This window comes from Pungitius pungitius, chromosome 16, assembly GCF_949316345.1.
Source record: "Pungitius pungitius chromosome 16, fPunPun2.1, whole genome shotgun sequence".
Classification (NCBI taxonomy): Eukaryota; Metazoa; Chordata; class Actinopteri; order Perciformes; family Gasterosteidae; genus Pungitius; species Pungitius pungitius.
This window is the reverse complement of record NC_084915.1, coordinates 4147684-4159391: the sequence shown is the minus strand read 5'-3', so window position 1 is coordinate 4159391 and position 11708 is coordinate 4147684. Positions and strand designations below refer to the sequence as shown.

The 11708-nt window shown below is 45.4% G+C and overlaps 1 protein-coding gene across 1 annotated transcript; it reads right to left on the bottom strand.

The window, feature by feature from the left end:
• Positions 1-2442: 2442 nt before the first annotated feature.
• Positions 2443-11444, bottom strand: wnt11 (wingless-type MMTV integration site family, member 11). Its single transcript, XM_037468477.2, has 6 exons — positions 11224-11444; positions 9267-9449; positions 7467-7711; positions 6088-6365; positions 5496-5788; positions 2443-3473 (listed from the first exon to the last, which is right to left on the bottom strand). Exons 2-6 carry the CDS (start codon positions 9347-9349, stop codon positions 3299-3301), a joined length of 1074 nt encoding a protein of 357 aa, XP_037324374.1. The 5' UTR covers positions 9350-9449; positions 11224-11444; the 3' UTR covers positions 2443-3298.
• Positions 11445-11708: the final 264 nt, after the last annotated feature.

Here is an 11708-nt window from a genome sequence, read left to right as displayed (position 1 = left end):
AAATACAGCTTGTGTGATCACCGCCTTGGACGAGCCAGTTTTGACCAGTTCTTAAGGTGGGGTGGTATAAAAGGTACACAGTCTGACAGCTGACAGACTCTCCGATGGTCTTCAGGTGCACCTGCCCGAAAGGATTCTATTTAAAGGGAAAAAAGTTCACAGAATGTAATCCCATTAAAAATTAAATATATCAATCACTAACATAAAAGGAAATTAAAGCTTGGTTTACACATAAGTCATGTGTCCACTTTCACATGACCTGAAGAAACAAAGGCCATGTAGGCCTGGACATGGAGACAGAAAATGAAAAACAGCTTGAAACACAAAAAGGTGGGAACATAATTTCAGGATAACACTAGAAATCCAAATTTAAGATTTCACTGTGAGAACAATTTAGGGCAACTATTTTCTGAAAACTCCCGTGGTGATGCTCTCCTAGCAACATGCCTCACACACACTCACTAAAACAAAAAAGGGCCTTTAACAGCACATACTGCTGCATTCCTATTTAGGAAGAGGCGGGAGGGTGGGGGTGAGGGTGGGGGTTGGGATGGGGTTCACAAAAGTCAATTTACAGTACGGGTCAGTTCATCCGAAAGCCTTTAACACTTCAGCCAAATTCTTTGTCTCCCTCTTTCACAGCTAGTTATCCGGACGGCAGGCTCCACAAAGGCAATTGGCATTGTATTGTCCGGGATGACATTAACCCCTGATATTTTCACTGCTCTCCATTAAAGTTCTCTTCTCCTTCTCTATTACTGGGCCATTCCCACCGAGCGGGGGAGTCACGCCAACCACTGAGAGATAATAAGATACTTTCGGACAAAGACAGAAAGAAAGAAAAGAAACATAAACTGCAGAGCCGATTCGTTTTTTTCGGGGGGTTTTGTCGTCTTTACTTTTGTTTTGTTGTTGCTTCGGACACAAAGGCCCTTAACAGCCCAGACAAGGGCTGCTCCTAAGCCCTTTTTTTAACCATATCCCTGCCAAAATGGCCCATTCATGACCCATTTTCTATTCGATCACCCTCCTGTCTCTCCGTGGCTTTGTGTCTACAGAAATAAGGAAGAATTTGGACCAAAATCAATATTTACAGCAGGTTTGTATTGTTCTGGCATGCAGGCCTCACCTCACATGTGTTGTAGTGGGGACTTCATCCGAGTGGTATCTTTCACGAGGGTTAGACTGAGGTCGCATTGCTTAATGATAGCAATGGTTGCTTAGAGGGTCAGTTGGCATTTCCAGACGGAAGCAGGTCAGACTCTCTAATCTTAAGCGTCGTGATAAAACCGCTGGAATATCATGTTTGGTTGAGGTCACAAGAATCTCACATGGTATTGTTGTGCGACAAAGAATTTCTCCATCGGAATTTAACATTTACATAAGAACATTTTCATAATTTAGCACATTTCTAGGGCTGACTAGAATTGGAAAAAAAAGGTGAAGAGCGTAATTTTGTTAGACATCACGTTGGAGGGTCAAGAGTTCAGCTGATTGATTCGTTGCCTGGACCTATTCAAAAGGGCTTCAAACTGTCCAGTGAGTATTTAACATACTTAAGATTTACCAAATGAGTTGGAGTAAAATCATTCATACAGACCCTTTTCTGTCCTCTGCTAGTCCTTTGTCTCTGGTTTAATGACCTGTATTTGAGGACCGCATGCGAGTCCTCAATCAGCAGTATAGGCGTCACATTTCTGCAGCAGTGAAGCCAATGACAGACTCTCTCTCACACACACACACACACACACACACACACACATACACACACACCCTATGCTCTTCAACTGCCAGGCTGAGCAATGCCAGTGATTGAGGAGTCCTTGAGGCTGTCGACGAGCCTGTATGCTAGCAGGGCAGACCCCCACTCACTTGCACGGAGCAGACCCTCCCTGACCCCGAATGCTTGCCTGTTTTCTGTTTTTAGACTACACAACAACATCTTCTGATAAAATCTGTGACAGTCTCTTAGAGTTGGTAGTTTGGTTACTCCCCTCAGCCATACTGGTCCCATGCACCTTCACACATAAACCTAAATAGAGGTGTTCCAGTTTCTATGTGTGTCCACAGACTACGGGTGAGGAAATGTTACAGCTCCGGAGCTGCGATGCATCATGTGAGCTCCCAGCATGGGGCTCTACATCATCCAGTTATTTCTGTCAGAGTAGAATCATGAGAAGCACTTTACCAACACACGGCTGGCCAGAGGGTAATACCTCGGCTCGATGCAGTGCCAAGTCTGCTCCCGTCCGACAGGCAGGCAGTCTAGTTATATGCTCCAAATAAATTACATTTATGCCTCTTTTTTAGTTTTTTATTTCGTTTTTGTTCATTGTTCATTCAATTTGTCTATGCCCAAATTCTGTAATAAGAACCCACGGTACCTTTATCTATCAAGGCGCAGTAGAATTTGTAAGAGAAAAATCATGCAAGGTCCATGTCATTTAATTATTTTATAAATAATTCTTTCTTTATTTCAGTATACAAAATAACAGTATGTACACCCACACAACAGTGGTTTACAAAATCCATCAGTTCAGCTCATACGCTCTGAAAAATAGAATATATTTTGAACTGCATGACAGGCAAGAAGGAGATGATGCAGCATTTTACAAAGTCCTTAATAGGCATCTCTCAGTCCACAGGGATGCAGGCATGTATAGATCTGCACAAGACACAGCGAGAGTCCAAACCGTCAACCACAAAAATGTTCCATGATTGAAAAGTACTCTGAAGTTCCCTTTTGTGTTCCTTTCCTCCCCCTATTGTCCATCGCCGCAGAGGAGAAAAAGTTTTAATAGTACCTTTAAAAATAAAAAGTACTATGCGGATCCATCAGAACCCTTTGATTTCCGTGGAATGAAGCCAAAAACAAGTCTCTGTGTAGTGAGGTGCAAAGACAAAAATCTCTCCCCCCCCAGCATAAAATCCTATATTATTTATTTATTAGATATAATAAAATAGACTTTAGATATCCCTGTTAGGGGGATTTATAATCATTAACAAGGAAAAAGAAACACCCAAGAGGACGGCGGTCATCAGGTAAACTGGCCCAGTTGCCTTGTTCTTCACGTCCAGGTTTAGTGTGGCGGGGGATAAGCTCAGAAGCCCAATCTGCATTTTGGAGATTCAATACAAAAAGTGATACTGACACAAGAACAGACCAGGTCTCGTTGAAGTTAAACATGCTAAAGCTTAAAACAAAAGTAAGCCTTCTCTGTATTGTAGTGCTTTGGTTAATCTGTAGCCTTGGGTACAAGTAGAGGGCCGCTGGCGGGCGCCAATCTGAACCACCAACTCATTTGCAGACGTATCGCTCCACTATCCGCTCACACTTCTTGCAGGTGACGTAGCAGCACCAGTGGTACTTGCAGTGGCAGCGCTCCACCAGCTTCTCCGTGTACGGGTTGTAGCCGCGGCCGCAGCACATCAGGTCGCAGTTGTCGTTGCCGAAAGAGGTCTTGTTGCACTGCCTGGAATTAGACAAAAAAAGGGATCATGTTGTAAATTTTGGACTGAACAATCAGCTGTCGACGCTACGATATTCTGTGTGGTTTACGTTTACAGCTTCATTCAAAAATAGTTTGTACGAAGCAACAGAATAGTCCTTTTAAAAAAGCTTGACCATGTGCCTCAACCTTTTGAGTGTTTCAGAAAAACTTGAATGGGCAGAGAATGGCCCCGCTATAAATCACACTGAATACACAGGGCTGCCATCCCTTCCTTTAGCTTGGCTTCTCCACATAATTGCATTGTTTTACGATGGCAGTGTTAATAGCCAGTGTGTTGAGAAGACACTGAGGCGGCTGCGGGAGTGAAGGAGAAGGAGGGAGACAGGTTTATTATATCGGCGGGAGCTGGGAATTATGCAGAATGAGGGAGATAATGTTGTTATATCACTTCCTTGCTGTAAGTGGAAAGAGAGGACAGCTCTCTGCAGTTCACATCTGCTGGTTGACGCAACAGTACATTGATGTGATTTAAAACTAAAAAACAAGCCTCAATAGCACATCTCTTCCCAATTCCAAGGTACTTTTCACATATCAGTGATCACATTTTTTCCATCAGCAATTGTGGCTAAAATTAGCTGTTTCAGATTAACTGTCTGTATGGTCTTGCAAACGGGGAAGAGCCAATGTGGACAGGAGCAGAGCCACAGTCTAAGAGAGCTGATACTGTGTGTGTGTGAGATCGGAAGTCTGAGAAACCCAAAAGCTTCGGTCCAGACCAGAAGTACCTTTTTTTTAATAACCTTGTTAACCAATGTGCACCTTTTTTTATTTCATCTGGAAAGGTAACTTGTATATCAGCATACATAATCAGTATTTTGTAATTACATATACACAAGAAAGGCTGCCGTCCTTTAAAAAACATCCACATATGAGTTGCCAACCAAAGTCTTTCAAAAAGGAGAATTTAAGAAGCCACGGTGCCCTCAGTGGCACGCTTAGCTAAGGTTGCCCTAGTCTAGACACACGGGAACAGCGGGTGCCCACCCATGTTCACTCACACTTGCTCAAATGCAAACATTAACTCCATCACACGCTCATATAATAACGGGGTCAATGCGCCGCCTCGTGATTGGAAGCCTGCTGCGTTATCAGGCTGCAGACAGCGGACACATCAGGCCCAGCGAGTGTTGTTGACATTAAGCATGTCTTCTAGTTATATGTAGAGTTCCCCAATGGCGACATATGGTATGACAGTCATATGATGTGTGACATTATTTTTTAAAATAAGGGAGCCTTTTATCCTCAGCGGCTTAGTCAACTTGAGGGGGCTGGCTGTCGGCTAAACAGATGGGACAATGTTGGTGAAATGACGTGATATTTTTAGTTTTAACACTAACAGCAAACTAACTAGTAAACCCCAATGTTTGCCTTCAAAGTTAAAGCTAAACAGTAACGCCTCAAAAACAAGCTGTCCTGTTCTGTAACTCAGTTATGGAAAATTGAGTAATTCAACAAGCTTGCGCGATAGCGCTGCATATTTGAGCCCGAGTTCTCTGACCTTGTGTAGAGCGATCTCTGCGCCCTCAAACAAACGGCCTCCACGCTGCCCAACAACTTCTTTCTTGCTGAGCACAAAGCAGCAGCACGTAGCACAGTCCCAACTTAAACACCGGAGCCCAGAGGCGCAAATAAACCTTTATCTTTGGCGCACAATTTCCTCATTTGTGTGGCCCTCTCCAACCGATATCAGCTGGAGTCCACTCAGCCCTAAGAATAACGGCATTAGTCCTCAGATAGCGAGATGACGACTCCAGTCGCAGTGGCTCTTTCGGTGACACATGCTCAGACGGAGCACTCTCAGGGGCCGCTGGTTTTTATCAGCCGTCCTGCCAACCAAGCGGAGCCAGCAGGCAGGAGGGCACTGCACTCGAGTCAACGACCCTGGACAAGCAGACATCCAGAACCGGATCCCTGCCACCAAACATCCCGCCCTTTCACATGCACGCTCGCAGTCAAACACAAGGAGGTGACGCGCGGTCTCACCTGTCCTGGGTGCCGATAGAGCCAAGCTTTTCATTCTTAGCACAGAAGTCGGAGGAGCTTTGCAGGTAGACCAGCTCGTTATCCCTCACCGGCCGGATGTCGATGTCTTTGGGCACCAGCTGCTTGCGCGTCCCCATGGGCCTGTGGACAACTTTGGTGGCCGACAAGTACTTAGTCTTCAGGTCCATGGCGATCTCCTTAAGGTCTTGCAGGCCTCGCCAGCAGGTCCTTATGGAGCACGAGCCGGACACACCGTGACATTTGCACTTCATGACCAGCGCCTCTCTCAACGCCTAGATACGATGACATATAAGAGTACATGTCAGACAGAAATACAGATGTTTTGATACCTGTTTGTCCTGAACTTGCTGTCGACAGATACCAAGCACCGATACCAGTGATTTCATTTGGAATGAACATAATCTTTCCTCCCGTTCACAAAATAGCGTTAAGAAAACGTCCACGAGAGTGAACAACTAAATATTATGTTATACAAAAACAATTACAATTTTAATATCGTACCCCTAAACATTAAAAACACATTGTGAAACGTCTTCTAGTAAGACAAGATGAGCACAGCCATATTGCTGACCTGTCTTCCAACTTCACTGTTGTGAAGGTGCATCAGCTTGTTGGCGTGTGAGCCCGCACGCTTCATCTTCATGGGCGCATCCGAGAACTTGGAGCCCATGATCAAGCCGTAGTGCAGGTTGTCCGCGCAGCCGCCCCAGCGGTAGCCCGGCTCCGGGATCTCCGAGGGAATGGGACCACAGGAGCACAGCCGCAGATCCCCGGAGGTGCACGCCCGCGCTATGGTGTGGCTGATGGTCGCTGCAGACAGGGCGTAGACAAATGCAGACTCTCTGGTTCCTGTCCACAAAAGAAGGAACAAGGCTTTGGCTTTGGAATCATAAACTTCATTTATCAACTATTATTTGGTAATGATAATGTAATATAGGATCCTATATATTTAGTCAAATGACTGTTTAGGTTTTGACAGATGAGTTAGTTCTTTTATGGTTGTCATGTTACCATTGGTCAGAATGTATTTTATAACTCTAAGCATTAGCTATGTAGTGGGCAGCTTTCCCTGCTTTGTGTTCCGGTTCGTTCTGAAACTATTTCTGCTGTATAATTTTTTTTCTTTTCTGCAATACATCTGTCCCGTTTCCCTCTCAGATCTCTCAGCGTACAAAAAAAAATACAAAATTGGCTGCACAAAATGAAAGTCCATCAGCGGTAACGCGGAGTGAGCGCTGATGTAAGAGGGGGGTGATGGTAGCACACAGGAAAGCACCTATGTTAAAGGCCGAGGAGCAATTTGGGGGTGAAATCACGTATGACCTTGTGGCTGGATAGATCAAAGCCATCCGTGTACAGAGATGAGCCCTTTCCTGCTCGCTGCAGACTGTTCATTTGGTAAATGGCAGCCATGTCCTCGTGCACAGACCAAATCCCACAGACACACACACATAACACACAACTGTCTTTGGTTGACTCAAGGTCCTTTTTGGCACTAGACAGAACTAAGAAGGACTGTAAAGCTACCAGATCATGTGGATTTCGGTAACTGTTCTACCATGCAGAATTAACCAATTTTGTATGTGGGGGTCTATTTAGAAACATCTTCCGTACGAGTTCCTAGTGAAGGCTCTGTGGGAATATATCATGGAATCATTTTGCGTCCAAAGGAAAGAAGGAAAGTGAGGCATCATTTTTTTGTCCGTCAAAATTCTTCAGGTTGTAGTCACGTTAATACATGCTGATGCTGATATCACCCGAGCTATGGATCATTTTACCACTTTCTGAACTGCAATAAATGCAGCACTTTAAAAACGTTGTTATGTCTATTCATTGATTGTCAATCATGACCAACAACATCAGACTCTCAGGGGGTTAATAGAAGCGTCCCTTTCCAAACCAAAGCATCCGCGCCGTCATTCAAACCATTTCATCTACGCGTGCCGTTACCTCGGTCCAGATCCGGTCGATACTTCTGAGCATCGGCCGGGATGTCGATGGAGGAGCAGTTCCAGCGCATATCAGAAAAGGTCTTCTGACACGTTTTCTTGACTTCGCGGGCTGCCGTGATGATGGTTTGCATGAGCTCCAGGTTGCTGCGGCACAGCTGAGCTTGGGCGGACACCAGGCCGGGCAGCAGCTTGCAGTGCTGGGTCTGGTTGATGTGTAAGGAAGCGGGGGCGTGTGATATCGACCTGTAGGGAAAAAACATTTTACATTACTGATATCATCACTTTGCCTTTTTTGAGTTGTAAAATGAAAGGTTTACTCGACTCAGAGAGAGTTTTAGTCACAGAACTGTGTTTCATGCGTACACACACACGTCCAGCCTGTGAGGGAAGAAAACAATTGTAAACAGATAATGCTTCAGGCTGGAAACATGTTGGCAGCCGATGCAGAGATGAACCGTCTTATCGCATTGAAAATCCCAAAGGAAAAATAAAGCAGAGGATTCATCAAATTTAAGGGACACGTTCCCGGCGCGGCCCTTCTCTATTGTTAAAGCACAGAAAAGGCGTCAAGATATTTCCACAAATATAAAACCGACCACTAAATACAGATCCATAATCGGAGGACTAAACACGTAGATCTGTCGTGTTTGCCGCCACAGAATGCTCCGTCCCCTGTGGCCCCGGTTTGACATCAGTCGTTTACGGACCATTGGAGGCCGCGCTTTCTAGATCTTAAGCGTTCTAAAGTTATTGAGTATTAACTTAATAGAGAAACCGCAGGCGCAGCAGGTTAGCTCTGATCTCTGCTCTCCGCGCCTACACAGAGTTCGTGGGAACCAGGCGGTGCCGACCGCTCGCCGGCCTGTGTTGCATTAAGGGGACCTAGGGGGCCGCCGCTCGGTGCCCAATGATAAGCTGCGACTCGCCTGGGCCGGTGGTAACCCGGCACCCACAGGTGTTTACAGTCGCATCTGTTTTGCGTTGCGCCGGCGTGCATTATCAGGACTGTAAGAGGGCTTAGATTTAGCACATGCTATCCCCGGCTCGCATCGGCACATCTGCTTCGGTCTTCGCGCTGTGAGAAGTACCAGCCATCGAAGCCCCGGCTCAAAGGCTGTCTTTTAGTGTTCTGATGTGAGGCACTGGGAGAAAAGTAAAAAAAGGCTTTTATGAGAACTCCAAACCCAACCATGAGAAAGTAGTAACTAGGGAATTTTTACAGACTTTCCAAAGTCCGACTTATTGTGAAAATTATTGTTTACTTGAACTTTACCATAGAAACAGCGCGGTGCTCAGTACAAGCAATCATCATTTGTGCCAACATTTAGAGCATTTCAGCATCCCACGGCAGAAAAGCCTATTTTTATACTGATTGAGGCCTAACGAGACAGTCTGCACGGCCAAGACGCTCCGTCACTCCCGTCCTATTCTCTATTCTTATCTTCTAGCTATTACACAGCCTGGCGGGGGTTTGCGGGGGTCAGATTTAATCTGAGATCTGATTTAATCTGAGCTCTTTTTCCAGAAGGGTTTTCCCCTAATATCTCTAGGAAACTTTTGCTAATCTACTGTCCCCTTCATCAGATACACATGTACGGATCGCAATGGCCTCTCACTTGATCAAAAGCAACTTGAGGAATGCTGGGGCCCATTTCAAAGCTGCCACGAGCCCCTACACTCTCCATAACACAGAAGCAGAAGCACTCTGTGAAGAACTCTTCATAAGGTCTTCTGTTTGGACGCTGTTTGGACGTGAAGACCCGGAGAAGGAGCCGGTGGCCCTCCTGAGAATACTTACAGCCATTTGATGCCAGAGCAGACCTGAGACAGCAGCAGAGCGGCGAGCACACCAAGAGGCAGGACACGAGAGCTGCTCCTCATGGTGGGACGGCGGCTCCAGTTCACAGGATACAAACACAAAGGGGCTTCTTGGATCAGAGTGGAAAGGCAACTCTCATGGCACCGCCTCCTCTTCTACACCCTGCAATTTATAACATAAGTAACATCAATGGCTTTGCAACGCAGATTTTTCAAGTATTGGTTTACCTGTGGAGCGCTGACAAGGTCATACACGGCCAAGAGCGTAACCATGCATTCTTTGGGGGGGTCGTGTCCCCCCCCAATACTGAAAAAATACCAATCTGTCTCCCCCAATATACAGCAGAAAATTTGTAAAATATATGTTCTCCTTTTATGAACCCTGTCAATTCCTTCGGCCTCTTGTTATGTCTAATTTATTTTCAATTTATTTCCGTTTGTTAAGAAAAACATAAGTTTGTGGATCCCCCCTCCTAATTGTACACGTGTGTGATTTTGTTTGAAACCAACTTGTTCCTTCAGGTTACATCACTTTTTCGTCAGTCAGTTGAGAGCAAAGAAAGTTAGTCGTTGGAGAAGAGGTAGAGTAATGAAGGATTTAAAGTTACCTAAAAAGTGAAGAAAACTGGACCAACAGCCATTTTTTCAGACAGTAAGTAACTGTCTGGGAAGGGTATTCATTTGGACCCCCCCAATGTCTAAACCATGGTTACGCCTTTGTACACGACCATTTAGGAACAGGGGAAATCTCACGACGGCCAAACTCATATGATGGAATAATTTTTTTTTTTTTACGACGACAATTTTAAACCGTATGCACACATAAAAAAATAATAATTGAACCGCCTTCTACATTCACAATAAGAAAAAAGTTATTGCAACAAAACCTTAAAGACAAAGACATCTCTTAAATTACAGTATTTTAGGGGACACGAGTCCTGTGTCGTTTTTTTGGTCAGCCAGAGTTTTCTAAAAAAAAAGCTCAACTTTATTTCAGAAGCTTACAGCCACACAGGGTCCATTCCTTGCTGTCAAAAACCCTTTTACCCGCTTCTGTAAATCCGTTGTAGATGTGGCGCAGAAAGAGCGGGATCAACGCAGTAATCTAGAGTAGCAGAGTAGCAGAAGCTCAGTGTGATATCAGTGTGGGCTGGAGATAAGCGATCTCTTTGAAGAGAGCTTAAACTGGGCGCATTAAACTGCTGATAATGGGCCCTGTTTTTTTCTAAAGCGGGAGTTCCGCTGAAACTGTGCGACATTCATTATTTAAATGAGCTGAGGTGAGACTCGTTTCACTCGGCCGACTCGGACCTGTAGGCTGCGCGCAGTTTACTGCCGGTCAAAAGTCACACATTCCCGGAGCCTTTGGCCTACGGTCTTTATTTACAGCTGTTTAGTCCGTTCAACTGTTTTCCATTTACATTCTTCCCAGGAAGGCTGAATGGCAGCTCCTGTTCTCCCCCCCCCCGAAAGATAAAGGCTGATAGCCTCACACGTACACGCACGCGCACCCACCACCCGATGTGTGTCTCTCATCGAGCCACGATAAGGACCCGGGCACACCGATGTACCAGACGATGGGTGGAAAGATGGAGATTAATAGACACAAGAGTGACAAAAAATGATTGTAGTATTGACGGCATTATAATGTTTTTAGCTGTTTAAATGCGGGAAGTATTCATGGGCGAAAGCCATTTTAATGACAAAAAAGAAGCTTGGTGTATGCAATTTGTTGTGGTCCTATTTGTTATATGAGGATACACTAAAATTACATGCATCCTTGTAATATTACGGCATTTATTGGTTCAAGCCTTAATCTTAACACAACTTTAAACTCTTTGTTTTAGATCAGCACCACCAACTGTGTACAATAGTCCCAAACGTGTAACATGTGTTACACGGACGTTCTGCTCCTCCGACCCGGCCAAAACGCTCACCTTTGCCGCTGCGCGCTGCTTCGCACCGTTGGAACAAAATCACTCAACAAGAAGAATTCATCAACAACAACAAAAAGAAAAATCGCGTAATATCCTCTTCGAGTGAGTCGAATGTGGTCGGACTCAGCCAGAGGCGCGAGTATAATCCAGCACGGGGTGGTGGAGGAGCTCTGGACAGGTACGCATGGTGTTGGTGAGTGAGAGAGGGACAGAGAGGGCTGAGAGAGTAAGTGAGCCTGAGTTTGGGGGGCGGGGGGGGGGGGGGGGGGGGGCTTTAAAGTACTACCCACTGCCCTGCTTTGATCTCACTGCTTATGTCACACCCGCATTAGCATAAGAACGCACGGGTCCGGGGCTCAGCTCCTCGGACATGCGCGCACAGAAACACTGTTCTTCAGTTGGATCGATACCCGCGGTTCAAATACAAAAACTTGTAATATTTCCACAGGAAGGTGTGGTGAGTTCTGTCCTTTATGATAATCTAA